Below are 17,317 nucleotides of genomic sequence, written 5' to 3' on the forward strand. Positions count from 1 at the left end.
GCTCCTAGCGTCACAGAGCCACACAGCACAGTACCTAAGGTGCACCTTAGTGAGCGCCTTTGTCTGGCACCTGCAGTGGGGCTTAGTTTCGGTTGCTTAGCTTTTGTTTTATTTGTTAATATTTAGTGACTGGATTATTTTTATTGAAGTCAGAATGGATTGAGTATGGTTTTATGTTATAATTTTCTTTTAGCTGGATAAATGTAACCATTTAGCCTGGGGATTATTTGGCCCTAATTCTTTTAATGCAGAGAAGTGGTGGTCTGATGGTTCTCTTTTGGATTACTTTAAACCAATTGAAGTCCTGATTAGGGACCAAAAACAGCAATTTTACAGACGTAGAGTGGAGTACTCAAAAAGAGAATTTTTAGACAGTATTGTCAAAATGTCTCAGTGAAGCATGGACCTAAGCCTGAGTTTATCCCCATACCTATTTTTTATGGGGTCCTTTTACTAAGGTTCGCCAAAAAATGGCCTTCGCTGTTGTAGACGCATGTATTGGACGCGCGCAGGTTAATTTTTCAGCGCACCTGCAAAAAAGGCATTTTTTTAGCCAAAAATAGACTTGCGGCAAAATGAAAATTGGCGCACATCCATTTTGGGCCTGAGACTTTACTGCCACCCACTGACTTAGCAGTAAGGTGTCACGCGTTAACCAGGCGGTAATCATCAGCATGCATACAATGCCAATTACCGCCCAGAGTGTGCTGCGCGCCGGAAATTTCTGTCGTGCCTACTGGACGCGTGTACAAAATGAAATTACTGCCCGGGCCACGTGGAAGCCAGCCAGTAGTTCCAAATTGGTGTGTGTAGGCATACATAGAGGGGCATAATTGAACGGAAACGCCTATCTCCATGGGCGTTTATCTCTGAGAACGGGTCCGTGAAGGGGCGGGCTGAACCGTATTTTCGAAAAAATGGACGTTTTTGAGCTGGGCGTTTGTTTTTTTAGCGATAATGGAAACTAAAAACGCCCAGCTCAAAACGTCCTAGTCCGAGCCATTTGGTCGTGGGAGGGGCCAGGATTGGTAGTACACTGGCCCCCCTGATATGCCAGGACACCAACTGGGCACCCTAGGTCAGTGCGGTGAACTTCAGAAAAAGCTCCCACATGCATAGCTCCCTTACCACGGGTGCTGAGCTCCCAACCCCCCTCCCCCAAAACCCACTACCCACAAATGTACAACAGTACCATAGCTCTTAGGGGTGAAGGGGGCACCTATATGTGGGTACAGTGGGTTTTGGAGGCCTCCCATTTACCAGCATAAGTGTTACAGGTGGGGGGGGGATGTGCCTGGGGCCACCTGGCTGAAGTGCACTGCGGTACCCACTAAAAGTGCTCCAGGGACCTGCATACACACAGGCCTCTAGGACTGGTTGCTGCTATATAACATTGGCACACCAGTTGATACCTGAAGACTAATCTCTCCGAAAACGTCCTTTATTGGAATAACCGCGTTTACTCACAATTAACTGCAGATCAGAGGCTGTGCCCCACTGGCAACGAGTCTCCCTGGTACTGAGATTAGCAGTAGGTCAGAGCTGGCAGAATGCTGTACAATGCCCTCTTTCAGCCACATTCAAGGTAAGAACTAAGTTCTGTAACGTGGCTAACACAGGAAAGGGAACTAAAACTGGCTTACAAAAATGGCCACTACCGCATGGACTACAACAGGAAACACAACAGGGCACACTCTGACCCAGTAGGCAGGGGGAAAAGCATCATGGGAGAAGAGCCTAACAACTAGCAATATCGTGAGACTGTAACACAAGCTAATGAAATCACGGAGCCCAATACCCTACACCCACCACAATGCAATGCTGATGTGACCCTGTAGTGCACCCGAGAGCCACATCTGACCCAGGGAAAGGCTGTGAGAGGACGGAACACATTCTGCTGTCATGGAGGTGGGTACGGCATTTGAGGCTGGCATACAGGCTGGAAAAAAGTTTTTAAAGTGGGGGTTTTTGGAGGGAGAGAGTTAGTGACCACTGGGGGAGTCCGGGGAGGTCATCCCCGATTCCCTCCAGTGGTCATCTGGGCAGTTGGGGCACTTTTTTGGGACTTGTTTGTGAAAAAAAAGGGTCCAAAAAAAGTGACCCAAAATCGCGGTCAAAACGCCTTTTTTTTTCGATATCAGCTAAAGACACCCATCTCTCCTCGGCTGATAACCAGGCCCCAGTTCCGCCTCCGACACGCCCCCATCAACTTTATTCGTTTCCCGCGACGGAGTGCAGTTGGAAAACGCCCAAAATCGGCTTTCGATTATACCGATTTGGGCGCCTTTGCGAGATAAACGTCTATCTCCCGATTTAGGTCGCACTATAGGGCCCCAAACTAAATGCTCGCTCATTGTTAAACAAAACAGACATTATCAGCAATTGGATTGGTGAAGCGCAACCAGGTTTTGTATGTTTTACTTTAACATGGTTGACATCAGATGATGATCCTGTTTTAAATGATTTATGTCCTTTGGGCTATAAATTTTTATCTATGTCCAGACAGGGAAGAAAGGCAGGAAGGATAGGTATTCTTTATAAGGATATTTTAACTATCAGTTTGGAGAAGACCATTTAGTTTTCCTTCTTGGAACTGTGTGCTGTAAAATATGTCCCTAGTAGGATCAATTATTGTATGTGTATTCTATTTTATTGTCCACCTGGTAAATGGTCAAACGCTAAGGATGACTTTTATGAATTTTGTTGGTAAATGTGTTGTAAATTCTTTTTCTTTTTTACTTGTACTATGTAGCCGCATTGAGCCTACCATGTGTGGGAAAGTGCGGGGTACAAATGTAATAAATAAATTAAATAACTTATTATTATTGGGAGATGTAAATTTGCATTTAGAGGCAGAATTCGATTCAAAATGTGTATGTGTTAAGAGCATTTTTAGAAAGTTTAGATTTATAATATCTAGTTCCTCTTCTACTCACAAAAAGGGCACCAATTAGATTTAATAGCTTACTCTTAATATCTACTGGAGAATACAATCTATCTGAACCGAAATGGAATCAAATTATATGGACAGATCATTTCAAAGCCTTTTTTTCTCTATATTAGTTATCATCTATATACGTTAAGAGAATATATTGTAGTCCTCTTCCAATGGTCAAACTCTGGGCTGCCGAGGAGGGCTAAGGGGGGCTAAAGGGGGCAAAATCCCTGGGCCCGGGCCTCCAAGGGGAGCCCAGCGCCGGGTCTCTCTCTCTCCTGCTCCTGACAGGACCTGGGTGATCGCATCCCGACAGGAACAGGAGACAGAAAACTCTGGCACTGGGCCCCCCTTGGAGACTGGGGAGAACCCAGAGGAGCAGACACAGTTTTGAAACTGGCATATGCTGATTGTAAGCTCTCTTGAGCAGGGACTGTCCTTCCCCTTGTCTAAACTTGGTACAGCGCTGCGTAACCCTGGCAGCGCTATAGAAATGCTAAGTAGTAGTAGTAGTAGTAGAAAAAGCAGCCACAGGGGCAGGCGACTGTCAAAGTGAAGAGCAGTGCTGGAGGAAGACCTCTTCTGTTGGCGGGGCCTCCATCAGCCAAGATAAATTGCAGTTGCGGCAGCGATCCAGAGAGAGTGGCAGCGGTAATGATCATGGGGAATGGAACGGCAGGTGGCGACGATCGTGAGGAGGAGGGAGCGGCCCTGCCCCAGGCCTGGCTCAGTCTCTCAGCGACCCTGGTCAAACTATGTAGACCTAAAATTGATCAGATCCAAATTTGGAAAGAAATGTTGATACAGATTCCTGTATCAAAGAAAGAACAAATTATATTGATTAAAGATTGGAATACTCATTATGAGACACTTTTTTGTGTTCAAATTATCTTTATTAAAATTTTTCAAGTAATAGTACAAGAGAACAAAACAGTTGGCAATTATATTATGCAGATAATGAAATATTCTGATCTTGCTAAGGAGATAAACAATGAAGATCAAAATTGATCAATAGACTTCCAAACTTTAAGAGAATTAGCAATGTTATTTGATTTTTCAGCAATCTTAGCTCATATTTCCACCAGAAGGAAAAAAACTTCAGAGTTACCTTCCTTTCCAATAAAATTGTTTTAATAGCTATAGCTAACAAAATCTAACAGTTTAATTTGAGTTGGAGACAAATCTAATTGACAAGCAAGAGATCTGATGCAATCAGTCAAAATTCCAATTTAACCTGAATATGGAGTAAGTATTGCCATACTGGTAAAGAACCAAAGGTCCATCAAGCCCAGCATCCTATTTCCAACAATGGCCAATTTTTATTTATTTATTTTGTTACATTTGTACCCCGCGCTTTCCCACTCATTGCAGGCTCAATGCGGCTAACATGGGGCAATGGAGGGTTAAGTGACTTGCCCAGAGTCACAAGGAGCTACCTGTGCCTGAAGTGGGAATTGAACTCAGTTCCTCAGGACCAAAGTCCACCACCACTAGGCCACTCCTCCACTCCAGGTACATGGCAAGATCCCAAAATAGTACAATACATTTTATGCTGCTTAGTCTAGAACTAAGCAATGTATTTTCCACAAGTGCATTTTAATAATGGCATATGGACTTTTCCTTTAGGTAGCCGGCCAAACCTTTTTTAAACCCCGCTAAGCTAACTGTTTTTATTACATTCTCTGGCAACAAATTCCAGAGTTTAACCACACATTGAGTGAAGAAAATTTTCTCTGATTTATTTTAAATTTACTTACTTTGTAGCTTCATTGCGTGCCCCCCTAGTCCTAGTATTTTTGGAAAGAGTAAACAATTGATTAATGTCTACCCATTCCACTCCATTATTTTATAGACCTCTATCATATCTCCCCCTCAGCCAGTTTTTCTTCAAGCTGAAGAGCCTTAGCCGCTTTAGCCTTTCCTCATAGGGAAGTTGTCCCATCCCCTTTATCATTTTCTTTGCCCTTCTCTGTACCTTTTCCAATTTCACTATATCATTTTTGAGATGCAGTGACCAGAATTTAACGCAATATTCGAGGTGCGATCACACCATGGAGCAATACAAAGACATTATAATGTCCTCATTTTTGTTTTCCATTCCTTTCCTAATAATAGCTAACATTCTATTTCCTTTCTTAGCTGCCGCCGCACACTGAGCAAAGGATTTCAACATATCATCAACAATGACGTCTAGATCCCTTTCCTGACTCCTAATGTGGAACCTTGCATTACATAGCTATAATTCGGGTTTCTCTTTCCCACATGCATCACTTTGCACTTGCTTGCATTAAACATCATCTGCCATTTATATGCCCATTCTCGGAGTCTTGAATAACTTTGTGTCGTCAGCAAATGTAATTACCTCACTAGTTACTCCTATCTCTAGATCATTTATATATATGTAAAAAGCACCGGTCCCAGCACAGACCCCTGGGGAACCCCACTATCTACCCTTCTCCATTGATAATACTGACCATTTAACCCTACTCTCTGTTTTCTATTTTAACCAGTTTTTAATCCACAATAGGACACTACCTCCTATCCCATGACTTTCCAGTTTCCTCTGGAGTCTTTACATAAGTATTGCCACACTGGGACAGACCAAAGGTCCATCAAGCCCAGTATCCTGTTTTCAACAGGCCAATCCAGGTCACAAATACCTGGCAAGATCCCAGAAAAGCTCAATACATTTTAAGATGCTTATCCAAGCAGTGGATATTCCCAAGTCAATTTAATAATGGTCTATGGACTTTTCCTTTAGGAAGCCATCCAGACCCTTTTAATCCTGCTAAGCTAACTGCCGAATCTGGCAACGAATTCCAGAGATTAATTACATGCTGAGTGAAGAAAACTTTTCTCCGATTCGTATTAAATTTACTACTTTGTAGCTTCATCGCATGCCCCCCTAGTCCTAGTATTTTTGGAAAAAGTAAACAAACGATTCACGTCTACCCGTTCCACTTCACTCATTATTTTATAGACCTCTATCATATCTCCCCTCAGCCGTCTCTTCTCCAAGCTGAAGAGCCTTAGATGCTTCAGCCTTTCCTCATAGGACGTTGTCCCGTCATCCCCTTTATCATTTTCGTTGCCCTTCTCTGTACCTTTTCTAATTCCACTATATATGTTTTGAGATGCGGCGACCAGAATTGAACACTATACTCGAGGTGCGGTCGCACCATGGACCATACAAAGGCATTATAACGTCCTCACTTTTGTTTTCCATTCCTTTCCTAATAATATCTAACATTCTATTTGATTTCTTAGCCACCGCAGCACACTGAGCAGAGCGTTTCAACGTATCATCAACAATGACACCGAGATCCCTTTCTTGGTCGGTGACTCCTAACGTGGAACCTTGCATTACATAGCTATAGTTTGGGTTCCTCTTTCCCACATGCATCACTTTGTACTTGCTCACATTAAACGTCATCTGCCATTTAGACGCCCAGTCTCCCAGTCTCGTAAGGTCCTCTTGTAATTTTTCACAATCTTCTCGTGATTTAACAACTTTGAATAACTTTGTGTTGTCAACAAATTTAGTTACCTCACTAGTTACTCCCATCTCTAAATCATTTATAAATATGTGAGACGTTCTGAGGGAAGAGCACATTTCTCTGGTAGCACGTCCAGCGACCTCAATTAGGTGTTAACTAAGGTGCAGGGAAGTAGAATATTTGCACAGGTTGCTGAGTTAGCTCAAAGAGCCTGTTTAAAAAAGGCCCCTTAGATTCAAAACTATATAAAGAGGAAAGGTCCCACTGAATTTTCTTTCTGAGAAATTCTGAGAGAAGAGGACATTTCTCTGGTAAGTGAACACTATTTTGCTTTGTGCTTTGGGAACTTAAAGATTGGGGTTTAATGGAGGAATTGTAGATTATTGATAGGCAAAATAAAAATATAAAAAAGCAAATTTTATCAACTAATTTCCATAGTCTTTCCCCTTAGTTTTAAAAACTTTGTACCACAGCATTAATAGATAGACTGTAGCAGGCACTGCAGGATCTAGTTTAGGCAAGGACTGGATCTGGACAGGACAAGATGAGATGAGGCATTGCTAGGCACAACTGGAGAAGACAGACTGGCCAGACAGAAGATGGATTCAGACAAGGCAAGAAAGCAAGACAAAGGGCTAGAACTGAACCCACACAGGAACACAGCAAGACACAGGAAGAAGGCTAGAATTGGGTTCAGAGCAAGGCAGGATAAGAACTGGATCCAGACCAGGGGCATAGCCATGGGCGGGCCTGGACGGGCCCAGGCCCAGCCACTTTCCCTCCAGGCCCGCCCATCCAACATCCTGCTGCTGTTGCTGCCTTTTCTTTCGCAGCTCTGCCGGGTCCGGGAAGCAGCGTTCAGCAGCGTTGCCTGCCTGCCTTTTAAAATAATTTGTCTCCCCAGGCTCCGCTGCATTTACTTCTTCGCCCGTCGCAAAGCGCTGCCGTTCGCACAGACAGCTCCGCTCCCCTTTGCCGTGTCCATCTGACCCTACATATCCACTACAGGAAGTGGATCAGAGAGGGCTGGATGGACGCGGCAAAAGGGAGCGGAGCTGCCTGTGCGAACGGCAGCGCTTTGCGACGGGCGAAGAAGTAAATGCAGCGGAGCCTGGGGAGACAAATTATTTTAAAAGGCAGCAGGCATGCAGGCAACGCTGCTGAACACTGCTTCCCGCCATGCTGGTGACTGGCGCAGGGATGAGACTTCTCAAGCCTTGGGGGCCTCCAGAAGATTCTTCAGCTGGCAGGGCCCGGAGATCCCCACCAGCCCAGGTATTTATCTTTACGAGAGGGGGATGGACAGAGAGGAAATATGTGGGTCATGCCCACCCATTCCACCCCCAGGCCCACCCAAAAATTGAGGTCTGGCTACGCTACTGATCCAGACACAGACTTGACAAACAAAACAGGACAGGAGCTAGGCAACAGAAACAAACAGAAGCTATACTATAGACAAGGCAGTAGCCAGACTTGGCTTGGCAGGATCAGGAACCAGGAACAGACTTAGCTTGGAAGGATCAGGAACAGACTTGGCTTGGAAGGAACAGGATTCAGGAGCAGACGGCTTGGCAGGAACAAGATTCAGGAACAGTCTTGGCAGGAACAGGAACAAGATTTAGGAACAGTCTTGGCAGGAACAGGAATCAGGAACAGACTTGGCTAGGCAGGAACAGGATTCAAAAACAGACTTGGCTTGGAAGGATCAGGAACAGACTTGGCTTGGCAGGAACAGGATTCAGGAACAGACTTGGCCTGGCAGGAACAAGATTCAGGAACAGTCTTGGCAGGAACAGGAATCAGGAACAGACTTGGCTTGGCAATAGGACAGACTTGGCTAGGCAGGAACAGGATTCAGGAACAGACTTGGCTTGGCAACAGAACAGAATTCAGAAACAGACTTGGCTTATCAGGGACAGGAACAGAGCTTGGTTTTAGCAGAAATAGGTTTTGGCTTTAGCAGAAAGCAGGAAGTGGATTCAGGAACAGACTTGGCTTGGCAACAGGATAGGATTCAGGAACAGACTTGGCTCAGCAACAGAATAGGATTCAGGAACAGACTTAGCTTAGCACGGACAGGAACAGAGTTTGGTTTTAGCAGAAAGCACAAACAGGGTTTTGGCTTTAGCAGAAAGCAGGAACAGGGTTTAACTGTAGCAAGAGTCAAGAGCAGGGCTAGACTAAAAGCAGGAGCTAGAGGTAGAGTCAAACTGTAACAGACACCAAGAGCAGGGTGTGGCTATAGAGCCAGACTTTCAGGAACAAGGTTCAGAAACAAGACATTCAGGGACAAGACTCACAGGAACAAAGCCAAACAGGACTTGAATCCAAACAGGAAACACGGTTAAAAGACCTGTTGCAAAGGCAAGACACGAGAGTTCCAAGGTGCTTTATAAAGGTCTTTCTTGATGATGTCACAACTTGGAATGAGGCTTGATTGGATAGCAGGAACACCAGTCCAGAGAAGCAACAGAGCCAGAAAAGGTCTGGACACATGGGCACGGCCACAGCCGTGACAAATGGCATGTGAAAATAGCCTTATGTTATCAGAGACCAATCTGTTTTTGACAAAACCAGTCTGAGACAGGGGTGTAGCCAGACAACAGATTTTGGGAGGGCCTAGGCAAGAAGTGGGTGGGCACCAAATGTTCTCCCCCCCCCCCTCCACCACCACCACCAAAAGATATCTCAGCAGGCAGGAAAATGCTTCTTTCCACCTTGGCAGTCTGCAGCAGGCATGAGCTGAAAACTGAACATGCGCAGGTACCAGTATCATGGAGAGTAGCGTTTTCATTACCATCAGGGGGCAGTCTTCAGCTGGTAGAGCTTGGGATCTCCACCAGCTACCGCTAAACATGTGCTACTGTTGGGTGGCAGAAAACAACAAGGCAACCGATCTGCAAAATCCAACGTGGAAAACAAGCCAGCAGATCAGTATAATATCCAAAAAGACTTTATTGAAGATACCGTACATGAAACAAATGCCCGACACAGGCCGTGTTTCGCCCACAATAGGGCTGCGTCAGGGGCTATGATAAATAACAAACATATAAAGTTAGAAGCATGAAATTGTAAAACATAAAATATATGGATATCTATAAAGTATATATAAAAAATATAAACATCGATAACAATTGTAATGTACGTGTAAAACATTGACATGAATTATAAACATAGAGAGTCCCTATTGGATCGAAAATAAAATGAGCATTTAAAGATTATATAAATAATAAAGATAATATAGAAGTGCATATGAACATGCATAAAATATATATGCAGTGGACATGTAAAATAACACCAACATCAAAATCATTATTTGAAAATCTAATATAAAAATGCATATAAATTAAAAACACATATAATACATAAATATTGTGAATTATATTGTAAAATACCAGCAAAAAAGTCTTTTTGGATATTATACTGATCTGCTGGCTTGTTTCCCTACTGTTGGGTGGGCTTGAGCCCTGAGTGGATGGGCCCTGGCCCACCCAGACCCACCTGTGGCTACGCCACTGGTCTGAGAAGGGTGTATAAGTGTACAAATGACTTCAGATAGTCTTTCAGCCAATATTTAGCATATATTTACAATTGTAATTTAAAAGTGAGATTAGTCTATAGTTTTTAGCTAGCAAAGGATCTCTGCCAGCTCTTTCAAGAATAATTATAAGGTCTCATGTGGTAACCAGGTGGTAATGGGTCTATGCGTGTAAAATTCCGATACCGCCCCCGCACCAGAAAATAGCCTTCAAAATTTGCACTCTGGTCCACAAAATAATCCATGGGCTGGCCCCAACCTACATGACCGAACATATTGACTTACCAACTAGAAACATCATCAAATCATCAAGAACGTTTCTAAACCTGCATTACCCAAACTGTAAAGGACTAAAATACAAATCAACATATGCATCCAGCTTTTCCTACATTTGCACCCAGCTCTGGAACGCTTTACCTAGAACATTAGAACTGCGAACACCCATCTAAAATTTGGAAAAGACCTCAAGACTCACCTCTTCCAGAAAACCTACCCAGCAGACCCAACTAATTCATGAACAATGCATCACATCTTTCGATCTAATAAATGAATAATACCCCTTCCGCATATCCATTTACTTCAAACTGTACAAATTTTACCACTCCAGTTATAATTAAGTGTACTTCTACCTATATCCTACTCTGTATTGCTCACTAGAAGCTGTAGTCCCATCCCCGGAGACCTATCAGCCTCATTGGGATTACTTTTCTCTATAAGCTACTATATATTCGTCCCAGAGTTTTATTTATTTATTTATTTATTTATTTGTTGCATTTGTATCCCACATTTTCCCACCTTTTTGCAGGCTCAATGTGGCTTACATTATGCCGTAATGGCAATCGCCATTTCCGGCATGAGAAATACAAAGTATTGTTACATAAAGTTCATAAATGTTAAGGTAAATTATAAAATAAGTTGGATAAACAGTTCATTTCAGGCATAAGATATAAAGAGTAATGCGTTAATGGTTCATTGGTGACAATTAAACAATTCTATAATACTAAGCTGCAGACAGTAGTCAAGCAGCGAGAGGGGTGCTATCCAGCCTTTGCATTGAGTGTCACATGTATGATTATCTCCTAGTTGGTGAGAGGTCATATGTGTGTACTCGATGAAAATAGCTCCTAGCTCTCAGAGAACAAGTCCGTTCTCTTGAGGCTAGAGTAGCAGCCTTGGAGGAGCTGATGGAGACAGAGAGGTACATAGAGGAGACCTACAGGGATGTTGTAGAGAAGTACCACCTCCAATCTAGCAGCCCTTGGGCTGCCTTGGAGGAGGGAGGACTTCTAAAAGGAGAGCATCACCCTGGTGCAGCTGGAAGTAATCCTGTAGACAGGACCAGCACACCAGGGAATGCAATATCCTCTTGCACTGAGGATGTGTCTCCAGGAGCTACTGCCTAGGTGGGAAGGGTTAGGACGGCTGTTGTAGTTGGTGATTTAATTATTAGGCATGTAGATAGCTGGGTGGCTGGTGGACGTGAGGATCGCCTGATCACTTACCTGCCTGGTACGAAGGTGACGTGTCACCTAGATAGGATTTTAGATAGTGCTGGGGAGGAGCCAGCTGTCTTGGTACATGTGGGTACCAATGACATAGGAACATGTGGGAGAGAGGTTCTGGAAGCTAAATTAGGCTCTTAGGTAGAAAATCCAGAACCTCTAGGGTTGTATTTTCTGAAGTGCTACTCATTCCTTATCAGCTTCCTTGCACCTACTGTTACTCTATTTTCCACTCTGTTTATATTCCCGGAGTTGGTACTCTCCTCTCTGGAACCTGTAAGCCACATTGAGCCTACTGCTATGCAGGAAAATGTGGGATACAAATGCAATAAATAAATATTATAACATGATCAATTCACACATATTTCATGAGATTGATGTTCATCTAAATATCTTTCTAACATAACTGGATCTGAGAAAGATTTTGTCAAGTTGCAATATGTAACATTCATGGTAGCTGGTGAAAAAAGTCCATATTTCGCATTTAAAGATTTGAGTCTTGGACGAAGCGCCAAAAAACGCTTGCGTAGTTGCGTTTATCAACAGTACATTTAGTAAAATCTCCAGTAATTGTAAGCTTGTGGCCATTCCATAAAAGTGGTTGTTTGGCTTTGTAAGCAGTAAGAATATCCACCACTTGGGGAAATCGAAGAATTTTGTAAACAATAGGCCTTGAATATTTTTGATTAGGGTAACCCGCGAAGTAACACGGTAAGGTCTTTCAATTTCAATGCACGTGTGAATCGCAAAGATAAGAGAGATGGTAGAAAGGTTTCCAGAAAACTCACCATATTTTTGTGCCCAGATTTTTCAAGGACCCCAAGTATGCGAATATTATTTTTCCTACTTTGATTGCTTGCATCTTCTATTGCATTTGGTAATTCAGAATGGATTTTTGAAGTTTGTTAGTTCTCATCTTCAAGTACACTGCACCTGTTTTCAGTTTCAGCAATACAATTCTCCAGCGATGTAAATCTTAGGTTAACTGGCTCATTTCATTTTTAAGTTCTCTGATTGAGGAGGTATTTTCTTGAAAGTAGAGCGATGATGTCCTGTATTTTGCTGCTACTACCTCGGTGTCAGACCTGGCGCCATCTTTGTTTCTTTTTCTTCTGTGGCAAAGGAAACAGATCTTCTTTCCCTCTTTTCGTAGTGGAACTTACAGCAAAGCCTGCTTGAGTTTGCTCTGCCGATGAGAAGTTATAAGACAAAGTAAGGGGAGTAACTTTATATTTAATCTGGATCTGGAAATAGTATTAGAAAGGAGAAATACACGGAGCTCACAGCTCACACATCCAGCCACATGTAGCGATCGAGCGCCACACCCCGCCACCCCCATTATGAAGGCACTTTTAAATAATATTGCCCCAACCTGTGAAAAGAAAATTAAGCAGGCAGGTAATAAATGGTTTACAGCAGATTTAGCCGGTCAGAACATAAATGCTGAATCCTAGAGAGACTATGGAAAAAAGACATTCCATTTAAATAAAAGCAAATGGAGGAAAGCCATTAATATCTATATAAAAAAAAAGCTATTATTAATGCTAAAAAAACCCTACTTCTCTGAAGTTATAGCCAGAGATATTTCCATGTAGGAAAACTCTTTCAGATAGTGAATAGCCTAACTGATACAACGCCAATCAATTAGCATATTATTTTCAATCAAAAATTAAAAACACTTTTGAAATTCTCCCATAAACATGATATTAAGGGTGGATCTCTCTCTCTATGGTTTACCACATGCTGAGGGTTGCCTAGCAAACTGTAGCTGGAGTACATTTTCTAGTGTATCAGTGCAAGAATTAGATTCTCTATGTCTCAAATTTGGCAAAATCCCATTGCTATTTAGACAATTGTACAACTTACCTTACCTAATGAAGTCTATGTCTGTAATTTTAAACAGGCTGTGCTCCATTGGATTGAAAATCATTTCTCATCTGGAACTTTTCCCAATTATCTATCTAAGATCATCTAACGCCAATATTGAGAATCCTTTGGCCACTAAAGAGGACACGGCTAATTCTAGATCAGTGGCATCTATTCCTTATCTTGTTAAGGTAATGGAAGCCTTGGTAACTAAGCAATTAGTGCCCCAGTTAGATCAATTTAATTTATTTCATATGTCACAATCGGGATTCCGTGCTGAACAGAGCACGGAAACCCTATTAATTTCATTATTGGATCATATAAAAATTTTATTGAGTAGGGGACAGGAAGCCCTTATCATGCAAGTTGACTTATCAAGTGCTTTTGATTTGGTAGATCATAGCGTTCTTTTAGAAAGTCTTGATAATTTTGGTGCAACGGGTAATGTGTTATTCCGGTTTTAAGGGATTTTGATCTCTCAGTCTTATTGTTACAGATCATATATTAGAAAGCTGGTCTTTACCTTCAGGCATTCCCCAGGATCTTTACTATCCCAGTTTTGTTTAATGTCTTAATGTACTCTTTAGGAAAATATTTGGAACAGGTAGCTTTAGCAGCTATATTTATGCAGATGACATTACAATAATCTTTCCAGTTAAGTTGAGTCTACAGGACCTGCAAGATTCAATTGTTCATTGTCTTTCAATTATTGCCAACTGGATGTTAGCTCATTACCTAAAATTAAATAGGGAAAAGACAAATAAGTGAACTCCAAAAGTAAATTCAAAACTGACAAATGATGGAATTGTTTTTCTTTAGATCAACCTATAAAAATCCTAGGTATTGTCTGCGACAACAAATTAGCTATGACAGAATTGAGACTTATTAAACGTGATTATTGCAATATAATCTATATGGGCTTACCACAAAAATTCATTGAGAAAGTTGCAGACAGTTTAGAATGTGGCTGTTCGTTGATCTATTCTCTTAAAAAATCAGACAGGATTACATCCTACTTTGTCAAGTTGCACTGGTTGAAGGTTGAAGCCAGAATATTTTTCAAATTAGGTTGTTTGTTGTGGAAAATTATGAATGGAATGGTTCCACAATATATGATTTCTATGTTATGTTATCCATCTGTGAGAAAATCCTATAACACACAAAGTCTTTTCTTTTTTTGTTTTCCGGAGGCATTGCTTCCAAAAATCTCTTAAATGTTTATTTGTGTTCTAGGCTGCAAAATTCTGGATTTTTTTTACCAGTTAATCTCTAAGGTTTTCATTTAGTTATAATTTTTTAAAAGAAGGGTCTAAATACACTACTTTTTAACAAATACATGATGAACAAGGATTATTGATAATGTAATGATTTTTAAAGGTACCTTTTTGTGTTATTCCTAGACATTTGTGTTCTAGTTTTTCTTACTGTAACTCGCTATGAGCTATGTAAATGGCATTAGCGAGCTATAAGTCCACTAACTGTAGCTGTATAGAAGCATTATGCGTGTAAGTTAATTGGTAAATTAGGCATAAATTGGCACTAACAACCAATAATTGGCAGTAATTGGATTAATTGCCATTATGTGCAGTTAGGGACATAACTGCACTTATGCACCTACATTTTATAGTGTGTGTAACTGTGAGAGGGGCATGGACATTGGTGAAGCGTGGGCAGGGGGATGCCAAGCACTTATGCACTAAACCTTCGGAATACTGTCAGTTACATGCCTTTATTTAGGCATGAGCATTTGCTCCTACCACAGAGCTAGCTTGTGCTTGCACCTAATGTTATGTGCTTAGCACACACACTATAGGCACCTAACTTTAGGTGACCTGGAGAGAATTACTGTTTTAGTGGCTCTTTACATTTTGACCTTTGAGGAGGGTAGGTAGCATTTCTGGTGCTGGTTTAGTGGACATAGGAACCTTCCACCGTTGCATTAATGACCCACAATGAAACCGATTTCATTCTATCTCAAAAATAATTGACAGGAACTTTCATCAGTCTCAACACAGAAAAACTTATTGCTCATTTTTAATCAGTCCTGTCACAAATTAAAGCACTTAATCCTATCACAATGCATTTCTCCCTGCAGGCTGTGTAACTGTCTCTTTCTGTGATTTTCTAATATAGACTTTGGGTGAGTGTTGAGGATGCACAGATGCAGACAATCCCTATCATGCTGACGATCCATCCTGACATGACATGGCATCACTGAAGGACATGGTATGGAATGGTGTTAAAGAAGGTTTAGTCAAAAGGATGAGGAAGGCACTGTAGCCCTTGAGCTTTGCTTCCAGTAGGGATGTCTTGTTGGACTGTATAAGAATATAGATTACATATTCTTTAGTACAAGAGGCAGGTATTTACAAAAAGGGTTATGGTATCCTTTGAACAGGAGTAGAAAGTAGAGGTAATGTATGTCAGTGACAGCTAGAGTGGTAACGACAAGCCAGACTTTGTTTAAACTGAGGTATTATTAAGAACATTCTACTGTTAATCTCAATACAATTTTAACTTTCGGAGTGGATAGAAATGAGGATTGAGTTATTTGAAAAAGGGGCTGGGATGCATGTGTGGGTGAGATATGGTGAATATTGATATGAGGGAATGAAGGTTATGTGACACTTGAGATGGGGATAGAAAAGGGAGGGAGGAGAAAGAGGAGGGGGAAGGAGAAAGAAAGGGAAGCAGGGTTGACACCTCCAACTCCACTATCCTTATCCAAGATCTTAGATCCTCCTCCCCTTCTCTATCTAGTCAAGATCTAGAACCTCCTACTCCATCTCTTTTGAATATGCTCTCTAATTTTGTTCTTTATAATAGTCTCTACCATTTTGCCCAGCACCGACGTTAGATTCACTGGTCTATAATTTCCTGGATCTCCTCTGGAACCTTTTTTAAAAATCAGCGTTACATTGGCCACCCTCCAATCTTCCGGTACCACACTCGATTTTAAGGATAAATTATATGTTACTAACAATAACTCCACAAGTTCATTTTTCAGTTCTATCAGTACTCTGGGATGAATACCATCCGGTTCAGGAGATTTGCTACTCTTCAGTTTGTAGAACTGTCCCATTACATCCTCCAGGTTTACAGAGAATTCATGAAGTTTCTCCAACTCGTCAGCTTCAAATACCATTTCCAGCACCGGTATCCCACCCAAATCTTCCTCAGTGAAGACCGAAGCAAAGAATTCATTTAATCTCTCCGCTACGGCTTTGTCTTCCCTGATCGCCCCTTTTACTCCTCGGTCATCTAGCGGTCCAACCGATTCTTTTGCCGACTTCCTGCTTTTAATATACCTAAAAAAAATTTTTACTATGTGTTTTGGCCTCCAACACAATCTTTTTTTCTAAGTCCCTCTTAGCCTTCCTTATCAGCACTTTGAAAATAATAAGAAACAGCATAAGGAATGTCAAGTCAAATGCAGTCAGTTCCTTCTTCCATTTTCTGAAGGATTTTCTTTTAGCTCTAGTAGCTTCCTTCACCTCACTTTTTAACCACACCGGCTGTTGTTTGGTCTTCCGTCCTCCTTTTTTAATAAGCGGAATATATTTGGCCTGGTCTTCCAGGATGGTGTTTTTGAACAGCATCCACGCCTGATGTAAATTTTTGACCCTCGCAGCCGCTCCTCTAAGTTTTTTTCCCACCATTCTTCTCATTTTATCATAGTCTCCTTTTTTAAAGTTAAACGCTAACATAGTAACATACCTGCTTATTTTTGAACGAGAAGGCCGGCCATCTTCCGACACAAACCGGGAGATGGCCAGCCTTCTCCTAAAGCCAGCCAAATCGGTATAATCGAAAGCCGATTTTGGCCGGCTTCAACTGCTTTCCATCGCAGAGCCGGCGAAAGTTCAAAGGGGCGTGTCAGCAGTGTACTGAAGGCGGGATGGGGGCATGGTTAAGAGATGGCCAGCTTTGGCCGATAATGGAAAAATTGATCCCAGGTACATAGTTCGTCAGGGCTGGC

At 41.9% G+C, this 17,317-nt stretch overlaps 1 protein-coding gene across 1 annotated transcript in view; it reads left to right on the forward strand.

The window, feature by feature from the left end:
• The window catches only part of RBCK1 (RANBP2-type and C3HC4-type zinc finger containing 1), a 164,343-nt gene that overhangs the window by 41,874 nt on the left and 105,152 nt on the right, over window positions 1-17,317 (forward strand). Inside the window, 2 exon segments of the mRNA XM_030212878.1 lie at window positions 15,472-15,542; window positions 15,545-15,564. Of these exon segments, the coding sequence (XP_030068738.1) occupies window positions 15,472-15,542; window positions 15,545-15,564 (91 nt within the window).

The sequence above is a fragment of the Microcaecilia unicolor genome, chromosome 8 (genome assembly GCF_901765095.1).
Source record: "Microcaecilia unicolor chromosome 8, aMicUni1.1, whole genome shotgun sequence".
Lineage (NCBI taxonomy): Eukaryota > Metazoa > Chordata > Amphibia > Gymnophiona > Siphonopidae > Microcaecilia > Microcaecilia unicolor.